The sequence below is a fragment of the Panthera tigris genome, chromosome B3 (assembly GCF_018350195.1).
Source record: "Panthera tigris isolate Pti1 chromosome B3, P.tigris_Pti1_mat1.1, whole genome shotgun sequence".
NCBI lineage: Eukaryota > Metazoa > Chordata > Mammalia > Carnivora > Felidae > Panthera > Panthera tigris.
Window position 1 is genome coordinate 37,818,338 of NC_056665.1, and position 11,994 is coordinate 37,830,331.

An 11,994-nucleotide genomic window follows, 5' to 3' on the forward strand; every position below is an offset into this window, starting at 1 on the left:
AATGTAAGTGCTGAAAAAAAGGAGATACCCGATCTACCCGCTTTAGATAAGGTTTCTGTTATCTGCATTAGCTTTTAAATGAAATGAAACCAAGATCCTTGTCTGTAGGTCACCCCACTCATTTAAACATCATTCCTCATTTAACAGAATTAAGAGATATTTTCGTGAAGCATTATACATGTTCTTGATTATAGTTTTGAGTGACTATAAATATGATAAAAAACAAAATGTACATCTTAAAAGAAATATATATGGCCTTTAATAATTAAAATTGTTTTGATTTTTTACTGAAGTCAACAATTAGCAAAATATGAGTGACCAAATTTGTGTGATAAAAGAAATAACTGTACAATTGGCTATGTTAAGACATTAGTGCTGAAAAACTAGGGATTTTTACATTAGCAACCTCTTTCATGCCCCCAATTCTTACTGCATCTTTACAGTAGTTCACAGCTTATGCAGGAACTAAACATTCTGACTGGAAATTTCTTCCAATACTTGCTAATTGATTTGCACAGAAATAACAATGGGAGATTTAAGAAATTTTATACCAAAAACACATCTTCGTTAAAAAATAGTTTTGCTTGATTTTTGAGACAAAATCCCATCAAGGAAGTTAAGTATTGGCAGAAAAGCTGTTTTTGGTTGTTTCATCAACTAAGAATATTCCTAATATCCCGAAGGGCAGCAGGGTCAGCTCAGAACCCTGCTTGCAACCTCAGGTGTAATCAGCATGTGCACACCCATAAAATGCCTTCAATGTGTCCCCTTTCTTCCTCTCACCTTATTTTTAAATCCTTTGATTAATGAAGTCTTTTACATACATACAAATAGATATGGAACAGAAGAATGAGGATTACAAAAACAGCCTTTACTGAAATAAAACTGGCATTTGCTTACGAGCATATTTATGATACATTTTAAAGTAGAAAGCCTTCTTGTTTTGGTCTTCTCAGATTACAGGTGGAAAAAACTTAAGACACAAAGGAGTAGAGTTATTAGCTTGAGGTCAAAAAGTAATACAGCACTGATACTAAAAATAGAATCAATTTCCTGACTTCCAGCATTTATACTTTATCCCTTTAAGGCCACAGTGCTTCCACGTATTTTCCACTTTAAAGGAAAAACCATTACTGTTCAATGGGGAGCATTTTTAGACTAAAAGGTTCACTATAAGACTTAATAAATCCAGTGAATGATATTTTAATATTTGAACCATGCCCTTAGCCATCGTTGAGTTCATCCTTCACTATGATCAACTCCATGAGAGCAAGAGGTCTATTGATTTTCATGTAATACAAGAAAATATTACATTTGCTTAATTGTTACACAGTGAGCACATGAGACAAGAAATCAAGGCTCTATTTAATGCTGCAAGCAGCAGAGAATTACAGAGATCAATAGGGTAGTTTGTCAAAGATCTTCTCCAAGGAGACTTACCTATCACCATATGGACAAGAAGTCACACTGACTGTAGCTATTGAAAAACAGGTAAGCAGAGTCAGCAGTACAAATTATCAGAAATCAAACAGGCCAGTGTGAAAAGAAGTGCAACTCTACTGAAAAGCTGTATTTATAGTCTGGTAATTAAAAACCATTTTATCAGCCTTGTGCTGGGACCAAACCTTTACAGCAAGTATTGACAAGACCAGCAGCAGTGAATGAGCAGTATTTGACTTAAAACTTATGAGCTATAGTTATTTAACTTTGCCCATTACAGGGGAAATCCGTTCTAGCCTTCCTTGCAAAATGCTAATAGTCAGTTTTATTATTAATGAAGTCTAATGTAACACTATCTTCTTCGTGTAAGCTATTCATTTAACTAGTGTCAAGTATATTCTTCTGGACTAAATATATGGGCATAAGTACTTCTTTGATTAAAGTGTTATTTAGAATTGCCTTTAGACAAGTGAATGCTACATGTATTTCAAGAACAGCTCGCTCTCTGTAGCTCATTTAAAATGACCACCTTGAACGAAGTCAGTTTGTATTACTTCATTCTGGTATTTTCACTTCAAGTCACTTCCAGTCACTTTCTCTACTGATTTGCCATAAGTAAGCACCCAGTTGTTGGTTAGATTGTATTGTATAGAATATTTTGCTACAAAAATGTGTAAACTTGCAGAGTATCAGCAACACATTAACATAAAATGATATATAATGTATGTTTGTAATTATGGGAGAGATCATAAATCTTAAACACCCATTGGTTTAGAAATTAAATAGTTCTACTTAGTTCTCCCTAAATTACTCCAAATTTCTGAAATTTACCATTCGTCTGGGTATTTTGTAACTACCCCCAAGGATAAATTTTTTTAAATGACTTTGCTTTCAAAAACGTAATTAACTTAATAAAATCTTAACACAAAACTGCCATCAGGTCTTTAAAATTTCAGCCCATTTCCCATCACCAATAAGTGTATGGATATGTACCATTTCAGCTAATTGCTTTTGTAAACAGTCACCAAATTTATTCTTCTGGGTCTTTGTAGATCTTAATTGTTCTTACAGCTTTATCAGCGTGCTATTTTAACTTTTAATAAGTCTTAATTTCATTCATCTTGCTACATTTACATTAACCAGAGTCATTATTTTTTTTTTCAAAGTAGTATGGTATTGGAGGTTTAGACGATAAGAAATTTCAACATTACACCTGAACCTCTCATCCAGGTAAATGGCACAAGGGCTTTAAAACATTCCCATTTAAAATCCTGCCAGCCGAAGAGTTTAGATTTCAGATTGCAATTAGAATTCATCAGTTTTGGATTTGCCAATGGTATTATCTCCACCTTTATCCTAAACTCCCCTACTTCTTTTTCCAGTGTCATATAAAAGGTTTTCCCCTGTCCTTCTTTGTATGGGTGTCTCTATTTTCTCTTCAAAGAGTTGATTTAAATTGTTAATACCTAACTATAGAATATATATAGGTTGTAATCATTTTTTATCTGTAATTTAACCTAATTCTAGGGGAAAAATGGTGTATGCCTCATGCATTTGTAGTTCCCATTGGCTAAACTGAGTATGTAATATATAACCATGTATGAAAAGCTTTGCCTCTTGAAGGCAATGATTCATCTTAAAGAATCAGACACCACAGAAAGAAAAAGGTGTTTGCAAAAGTTTTATTTTAAAGGGTCAAAAATAAATATTGTACATACACACAAGAGAAAATCCACCGATATTTATGTTCTCCAAGGCTCACCCTTCAGTACATGGCACCTTCATCTTCTTTATTTAGAAAATAAACTGTTATTGGTCCATAACTGGTATGCACAGTCTCTGTGACTCTAGCAAATAACCAGGAGCCAAGTCCATACAATAAAGTTGGAATACCTAGAAAACAAATGATATGTTTTTATGAACATCAATACTTATTAATCACGCATCAATATATTTGTCATGGTGCAAATCACAAAGCACTCTTCAGCAATGTCAACAAATTATAAAGTTATAAAAATATAGACATGAGTGAAGATGGACTCATTATCTAAGAGCTCAATTTCATCTGTTTGTGGAACTATGTGAGCCTAGAGATCTTTAAAACTATAGATAAAGCTGGTTTAAACTTTAATTCAAAGCACTTTATAAGCACTAATTCATTACTTCCAAGTAATTATGAAGTAATTTTATATTCTTTTTGCAAATAAACAGAATATTCATTCATTTCGTTGTAGATGCTCCTGATTATTGGCCTTGAGCTTAAATTACTAGGTCAACTTTACTGTGCGTTAAGTTAAACAGCAACACTGATGGTTAAAGTAATTTTTTGTACAACTTAAAAGAAACTGGGTCAAAGAGCTGTCTTGAAAACCTAAGGCAAAACGTAACTCAAGGAAGATTTTAGTATAACAGCCATAAGAAATACTCCCATTAGTATTTTTACAGCTGATTTGAAAACAACCTTGTTTCAACCTATTTGGAATAGGTATTCAGTAGATTCCAACAACATGTTTCTTCTTTGGAGTATTTCCATTTGATAAGATCTTGCTGTTATATTTGAGACTAGCTGCCATTTGTGATTCATGGAACTAAGCCTACTAACCAGAGATAATGGATTAAGCACTCATGCAAATGAAACTATAGTGGACACAAAACAAACTTTCACAGTTCCTATCTTTTTTAAGGCACTTATGTAAATTCAATGACTACTGACATATTAAAAACATGTATAAAACCAACAGGCATATGAATCAATAGCAAATATTGTATGCTCGACACAGTGGTAATTTTATTGTTACCGTGTAGGAGTTGGACATAAAAAGACAATTTAAAAGACAAGCTGTCCATTTGGAAAATCCCTCTTTCCAGCTAATAGGGAAACCACATGCTCAGCACTAATCATATTGCTAAATTTTTTCTTATTTTTCTGCAAGAATATATCTGCCGTTATGCTCTTTTTGAGTGAGTGCACTGGACTACTTTGTGCTTATTCCCTGAAGCTGCATTCCAACCACTGTGATGCCAGAGACTAATCAGGAGAAGCGTCACTATCTGGCAATGAGAACAGGAAAAAAAATGCCCATTCAGTCTGGCACCTCTCTATTTTTAGGAATATACTGGGTCATAGTTTGTCACTATCACAGGGTTCCCTGGAATGCCCATGAAATCTTTGACTGCTTTCTTTGCCTTGGTAATACCCAAAAGAATCTCTAAATGCTTCAAGGGAATGTCACAAAAAAGCCACAAAAACTAGCATCATAAAGCTATTTATAAATAATTTTATCAGGAAAAAAAAAAAGGCAAGTGGAGTGTGGTTAGGGAAGCATACAGGCAGAAATGAGTGAAGAATAGAAAGATAAGTTGAAATAAAAAATTAAATATGGCATCACAACTTTAAAGCTGAAAATCAATGGGGTAAGAAAAAAACAGGTTCTAGGAACAAGTATTAATTTTTAAAATATACTGACAGTAAATTATATATAAGATATGCCTTTTAAACCAACGCTAAGGACATAAATTTAAGGGGTGGCTGGTGAAACTGAAATCTTGTTTGATCGTACTTATCAGTTTCCAGTTAAAATATTGGCACGTTTTAAAAACCACACAAATCAATGGTCCATATTTTTTCAGCTAAAATGGAGAACTGATCAAAGATTACCAGTTTAATAATAACTACATTACCTCTCACTAAGAAACAGCTAGGAAACACTATCAATAATTTTGTTTGATAGGGATAGAGTTGTGATACAGGAGTCAAAAATTCTCTATTTCTTTTTTCCTGCAGTCTATTTAATGCAGTCAGGCTAATACACCAAATGAGAAGATTTGCCACTGACATAATTAAAACATAAAAAAAAATAATTTTATGGCACATATGCTATAAAGTCTATAAAATTCTGTGAGAAATTAAATTTTTCCCAGACTGAAACATAACATCAAAATGAACATGAAAGTCAGTTCTTTGCATAATAATTCATTTTGAGTCAGCTGAACAGTAGGTAAACCACTGTCAAATTAAGCACTTAAAAAAAATTAGAACTTCTTAGCAAGTCTCCGATTACCCATTCATTCCAATGGTAAGTTGCTTTTCTTAAATCTCAATCTACTTCCCAGCAGGATACCCAGACTGATAAACCATCAGTAAAATGTCAGCTTCCACTGAAGGGAAGACAGAGGAGAAAGAGAACAAATGGTAAAAGAGAAATCTTTATTATTTACAAAATGGAAAAATGAATTACTCTGATAATTATTAATTTAGAAGGGAATAAGAGGAATAAAATCCTAAGTATTTTTATTAATAGAATATGTAGTTGATGATCCACAGGGGCAATTTGTACATCACAGAACAGGGAAGAAGCTATTATCTAATTCTCTACCGTAAGACAAAAATACAAAATAAACATTACCAAATTGGTGAATACACTATTCTTTAAAAAGTGCAGGAAAAAATTCCCTGTATCAGTAAAAGCCAATTCGAATTAAAGCATGCATGAGCAGAAAGTTTTCCTTTTTGTTTAACTTAAAACTCTTATTCCCACGTAGGCAGGATTTTTAGAATTTCCAGAAGACCATTACATCACTCTTCAGCCTTCTCTTCCACATAAAAAAAGAAAAAGAAAAACTACAACTGTTGTTTCTTTCCTCAAAAGGTTTCACTTCTCTGTGTGAGACTGTTCTGTGTATCCTAATTTTCTTTGGATTTCTTTGTACCTATATGCAAAAGAAAGCTCCAAACCGTTCAGGTGTTCTTAAGGTGTTAAATTTTAAATGAAAACTTTCTTTCGAAGGCATTTGGCTCATGGTTTACCTATAATCCACCAATTATACTTTTCCTAACCTGTAACTCTTACCAGTTGGGAAGAATGATGGCTTCTGATTCTGAAAATGCTAAAATAAACCTCATCTTGAATCTAGTCATCACTCCAATTTTTCCAAATAATTTTGAATTGAATCTTCTAAGTGTGCTCACCCTTCAACTTTGAATCAACCTCAAAATTAGTGGGCATGCTCTATATAGTCCATCAGCCAAACAAACTTTTAAAGGTATACACATTGCTAAATAATCTTCTCCTTGGTGGAGTGAACCTAGGACAGTCCCAGTAGACCAATGGCTCAAAAATCCCACGAGAGACATATGTGTTATTATAAGCAAAAGTACATAAATACCATGTTTAAATTTAACGAGCTATTAGATACACAGGGGTTTAGCTTTAATTCTGGTTTTAAAAATTCTGATTTTAAAAAACTGGTTGGGTAACATGGTTCAGCTACCAGGTCCAGATTTTCAATTACTAAAATCTGGATTAATATGATATTACCTATTAATAGGTACAAAACATCTTGAGGCCTCTCTATTTTTCACTGACCTAGAAAAGATACACCCATGTCAATGTTCATGCCTCTTCTGTCAGTAGCCAAAAGAAAATAAACATCCAGCAAGAGTAAATACTTTCAGAATTAGAATATTCCCATGAAAATACAGAAATATTAAAGACGTACCATCTTTTAAATATCTTTTAGGCCTAGCACCTGAGGAAGCTGATATGACTGGTGAAAACCGTTAGTGCTTTCAGTAGAACGCACTTGGTAGGATTTCACATAGAGAAAATCAAACTTAGAAAGTAGTTGCAGTTTTTATAATAATGAATGCACTCAAGAGAATGATGGTCATGAACGAATCCTGCCATGCAATAAGGCATTTCTCAATTTCAGAGCCACTTTCCAATGTGGACGTTTCCTTACACCCTCTTTCTGACTGCCCAATATAAGTATCCTCCCGGCCAAGAGCTGCAGCAGGTGTGGACAGAATGAACGCCTCCTCCCCATCAGTGACGCAGTGTGATCCCTAGACACAGGCCTCGGCTAAAGCCCCGCTTTCCGGGGAAAGGTTCAATAGCAACTACTGAGCCCCGACAAGCACCTACTGGGGAGTAGGGGCCGGGGGCTGGGGGAGGGGGGCGGGGAGGTAGGAATACAAAAGCCCAGGGCCAAGGCCAGTCCTAGAAGGCTGCCGAGTGGGTGAGACGCGGAGGCAGGGTCCGGGAAACCCAACGGCGCGGGGCGAACCAAACGTGCCGAGAGCGTGCTCCCGGGAGAGCCTGCGCTGGGCCGAGGCAGGGTTCCCCGGCGCTGACGTGGCCTGACCTTGGGCCGGGGTCTCGACCTCTGAGCGACGTTTGTCAGCGTGCTTTGCAAACAGTGATCCCATTGTCAGCGGGGCGTGTTTCACCGACCCGGGCCACTCACCCAGGTTGACGACCTTGAGCGCCGTGAAGAACCGGTCCTGCCCGGCCAGGTCCTGCCAGGGGGCCTTGGAGCAGTGGTACTTGATGAAAGGGAAGCAGCCGGTACGCAGGACGTGGTAGTTGGCGCCCTGCACCGGCCAGTTGAAGTGCGAGAGGCCGAACTGGTCGTTGCGGACAGCGCTGTAGGGCACGCAGAAGGAGGTCCAGTGCGGCAGGCGCCGCTGTAGCAGGTGCCGCGTCAGCACCTCGGAGGCGCGGGGCTTCGGGCGGGAGGCGGCGCCCGAGGCCCAGGGCCGGCACAGCAGCAGCCGGAGCGCAGCCTCGTGGGCCCTCCGCAGGGGTTCCATGGCCGGACTCGCCCGCGTCCCCGCCCCCGCCCCTCTGCCTCCGTGGGGCGCGCGCCGCTGGGGGCGGAGTCGTCAGAGCGGGCGCGCGCCCGCGCCCCGGGGCGAGCGGCGGGGACGCCCAGTGGGCGCCGCGCGAGTGCACGAGAGCCCCCCCCGGGGCGCGGTGGCGCGTGCGCACGAAGGTCTTGCGGCCTCCCGCGGAAGGAGCGGAGGGTGCTTGAGGGGCGGGCCCAGTGACCGGCGCCGGGAGTAAGGGTCAGCGGCGCCGAGGAGGTAATTAAGTCGTCACGTGTGACCTCATGTAGTTAACAACCCTGGGGCCCCGGGGGGGAGGGGAAGGGGACTTGGGGGGCTTATCGGTAGGGGTGTGAGGAAATTTAAGGCTTAAAACAAATAACCACCCTAGTGAGTGGCAGAACTGACACCCAGATCTCTCTTCCAAGCTTTGGGCTCAAGTGAGATTCTTAGATGGCGTTGTCGAGGAGATGTTTGAGAAGGTGACCTCGAGTTAAAGGCCAAAAGCCCCCAGATTTGCACTGGCTGGTGAAGTCGGGAAGCACTTTTATGTTTAGGTCTTCGCTGTCATGTTCACTGTTATTTCGCATATTTCAAAATAAAAAGTTTATTTTTAAAAACGTCCCACATCTCTCTGTGCATTGTCCAGATGCCCCCCCCCCCACTCCTTCCCAACTAAAGCTTGGTGACTGCCAAACCAGCCTTTTAGTTATAAACCCTTATAATCCTCAGCCACCCATTATCAATCTATTACTTTAGGAAAACCTTTTCTCAAACTCCCCAGCCACTTGAGGTATTATAAACACCTGCTTTAAAAAAAAATTTTTTTTTAAGTTCATTTATTTTGGCGGAGACAGAGACAGCGTGGGTGAGGGAAAGGCAGAGAGAGGGAGAGAGAGAATCCGGAGCAGGCTCCATGCTGCCAGTGGGAGCCTAAAGGGAGGGCCTGAACCCCAGAGACCGGGAGATCATGACCTGAGCTGAAACCAAGAGTGGTAGGCTTAACTGGCTGAGCCACCCAGGCGCTCCATGAACACGTGCTTCTAAAGACACATTTCTTCCAGTTTGTCCTAAACTCACCTTTTTTGGAGAAACCAAACATAAAGAAGATGATGTGTCTGGAAAGCATTGGATGTAGAAAAGAATCATGTATAAGCACTATATGACCACTATTGGGATGTACGATAGTGTGGCTAGTTTTTACTTTTTCCGGTTTTTTAACAGTTTTTTTTAATGTTTTATTTATTTTTGACAGAGACAGAGACAGAGTGGGAGCAGGGGGAGGGGCAGACAGAGAGGGAGACACAGAATCCAAAAGCAGCTCCAGACTCCGATCCAGCAGCACAGAGCCTGATGCCGGGCTCCAACTCACAAACTGTGAGATCATGACCCGAGCAGAAGTTGGACGCTCAACCAACTGAGCCACCCAGGCACCCCACCATTTTCCAGCTTTTACTGATTTGTTCAGCAAACATTGAGCACCTGCTACCATGTGCCAAATTTTGAGGGGCCTTGTAGTCCTGCAAATAATTTGAACTTTACCTTATAGGATTCCCTATTAGATAAAAGTTTTTTAAAAAGATATTAGGTGGATGCTTTGGATTACATGTCTCCCTTTCTCTCTGCCCCTCCACCACTCATGCTTTCTCTCTCTCTCTCTCTTTAAAAAATAAATAAACAATGGGGCACCTGGGTGGCTCAGTGGGTTGAGGGACCGACTTCAGCTCAGGTCATGATCTCATGGTTTGTGAGTTTGAGCCCGGCATCGGGCTCTGTGCTGACAGCTCAGAGCCTGGAGCCTGCTTCTGATTCTGTGTCCCCCTCTCTCTCTCTGCCCCTCCCCCACTCATGCTCTGAAATAAATAAACATTAAACATTAAATAATAAACATTAAACATTTCTGTCTCAGAAATAAACATTAAAAAATAAACATTAAAAAAAATTTTTTAAAGATTTTAGGTGGAGGCATGATGTGATTAGATTTGCAACAGAAATGGCTAAGGGAGGCTAAGTCAAGTCAGGGAGATGATATTCAGTATTGTGATTTTCAAATTAAATTTTAAAAAGCTTTGGAGTCTTTTTCAAACAAAATCTGTCACAGAACCCCAACATAGAAAGTAGATGAAAACTTGTGTTTCATTATTAAACATTTAGAAGTTCAAATTTGTTTTCAACGTTTTTTTTTTTTTTTTTTTTTTTGGAGGGGGGGACAGAGAGAGACATAGCATGAACGGGGGAGGGGCAGAGAGAGAGGGAGACACAGAATCGGAAACAGGCTCCAGGCTCCGAGCCATCAGCCCAGAGCCTGACGCGGGGCTCGAACTCACGGACCGCGAGATCGTGACCTGGCTGAAGTCGGACGCTTAACCGACTGCGCCATCCAGGCGCCCCAGAAGTTCAAATTTTTAACATTAACTTTATAGGTAAATTTTTAAAAATGAGACTGGTTTGTTGTCTTGGGGTTTTTTGTTTGTTTTGTTTTTAGCAGACAAGGAATTTATAGGAAGGAAATTGGGTAGCTAAAGTAATAAATAGGAAGTGTGAAGAACCAAGCTCAGAAAATGGGAAGGAACCAAGGGAGTCTGTGGATGGCAAAAACCAAGGGAAACTAGTCCCTAGTTTTTCAGTCTGCCACTGAAGCCATGACTCTGCTGTTTTATACTCAAAAATTTTTGAAGTTGGGGGTTGTGGACAACAGTAGCAGTTAGGACAACGACAGGCAGCTTCAGGACAGTTTATTTCTTATTCTTCTGTTTTGGTTGTACACTATTAAGAGTATTCTGATCCCTCCAGAAAAGTAAATAGAAATTAGAGAGGTTTTAAAATGACTTACCTTGAAATCTTGGACATGTGCTTCAGTTACAAAGATGGCAGGAGGAAATTAATTTTGAGATCTACACTAAGATGACTTAACCTCAAATTAATTAATGTGTGGGTGGTTTGCAATATGTTAGATTTGGGCATTGTATCTCTTGGCAGTATAAAAATCTATTTAAAAAATGAAATTTGAATCAAACATTTGTGGAACCTGAAGTATGTCTGAGAAATTCTAGGTTTCGTGGCATATATAAAGTAAAAACCACTGATAAAGAGAACCACATATTTAGATTAGGTTCACTGTATCCTCCCATTAGGGCTTGAGAAAAGGGCTAGGGAACTGAAATATTTCTACTGGAAGGCGCCCTCTTGGAAAAACCTCATCAGTGATGAGGGTTTCCTTAATTCAAGGTTCCGTGACTATCTCTCTCTCTTCTACCCTACGGTAGGAAATTACTCCAAAGAAACCAGATAGATGGTGTATCACGCTAAGGTATTCAAGGGTGTTTGAATGGAATATTATCTTAACCTAAAGATACAGAGCTGGAAGACATGACTTCTAGCTATCTCTTCTGACTTTTAAGATTACACGGTACTGGTTCCATAATTGAAATAGATAATTTCTCAAGAAATCCACAACTCAGATCAGTTCCAAATTTTTTTTAAAGGTTTTATTATTTTAAGTAATCTTCGTAGCCAACGTGGGGCTCAAGCTCACGATCCTGAGATCAAGAGTCACTCCACCAACTGAGCCAGCCAGGTGCCCTTAGTTCCAGTTCTTAATGACCATGAAACAAAGGGGCTTAGAAGTTGGCACTCAAAAACGTAAGTCAATGCTTAAAAAACATTGTGTCCAATAATTAAGAATTAATGCAGTAAACACATAAATATTTTGTTTTACACAAAACATGGAGAAATTGCAAACCCCTGAGAAGGAACCCCTTAAAAATACCTATGAAGATTGATGCTGTGCACAGAATTTAGCATGTGCATGGATATGATGTTACTTCTAGAAAGAAGGGATTTAGCCTTCTTGTTTTTGCTTTAAAGGCACCTAGGATGCTACAGTTGTTCAGAACATGTTAAAAATTGGTTCTTCAAAATTAATAAATTGTAATATATTAAAATTA

The 11,994-nt window shown here is 39.1% G+C and overlaps 1 protein-coding gene and 1 long non-coding RNA gene across 4 annotated transcripts in view; one reads left to right on the forward strand and one right to left on the reverse strand.

Annotated features, from left to right (window-relative positions):
• The window catches only part of LOC122239441, a 49,106-nt gene extending 43,472 nt beyond the window's left edge, over nt 1–5,634 (forward strand). For all 3 annotated transcript variants that reach the window (XR_006218550.1, XR_006218552.1, XR_006218554.1), the window contains one exon: nt 5,554–5,634. This is a non-coding gene — a long non-coding RNA (uncharacterized LOC122239441). The remainder of the gene's footprint in view (nt 1–5,553) is intronic.
• Nucleotides 3,104–8,122, reverse strand: CB3H15orf61 (chromosome B3 C15orf61 homolog). The gene is made up of 2 exons (XM_042988559.1): nt 7,687–8,122; nt 3,104–3,333 (listed from the first exon to the last, which is right to left on the reverse strand). The coding sequence occupies exons 1-2, from the start codon at nt 8,030–8,032 to the stop codon at nt 3,206–3,208; spliced, it is 474 nt and encodes a 157-aa protein (XP_042844493.1). The 5' UTR covers nt 8,033–8,122; the 3' UTR covers nt 3,104–3,205.
• Nucleotides 8,123–11,994: the final 3,872 nt, after the last annotated feature.

Coding starts and splice junctions, on each gene's coding strand:
- CB3H15orf61 (XM_042988559.1), bottom strand. CDS start 8,032: ATGGAACCCCTGCGGAGGGCCCACGAGGCTGCGCTCCGGCTGCTGCTG. Junction 3,334..7,686: donor GCTCAAGGTCGTCAACCTGG/GTGAGTGGCCCG, acceptor TTTGTTTTCTAG/GTATTCCAACTTTATTGTAT.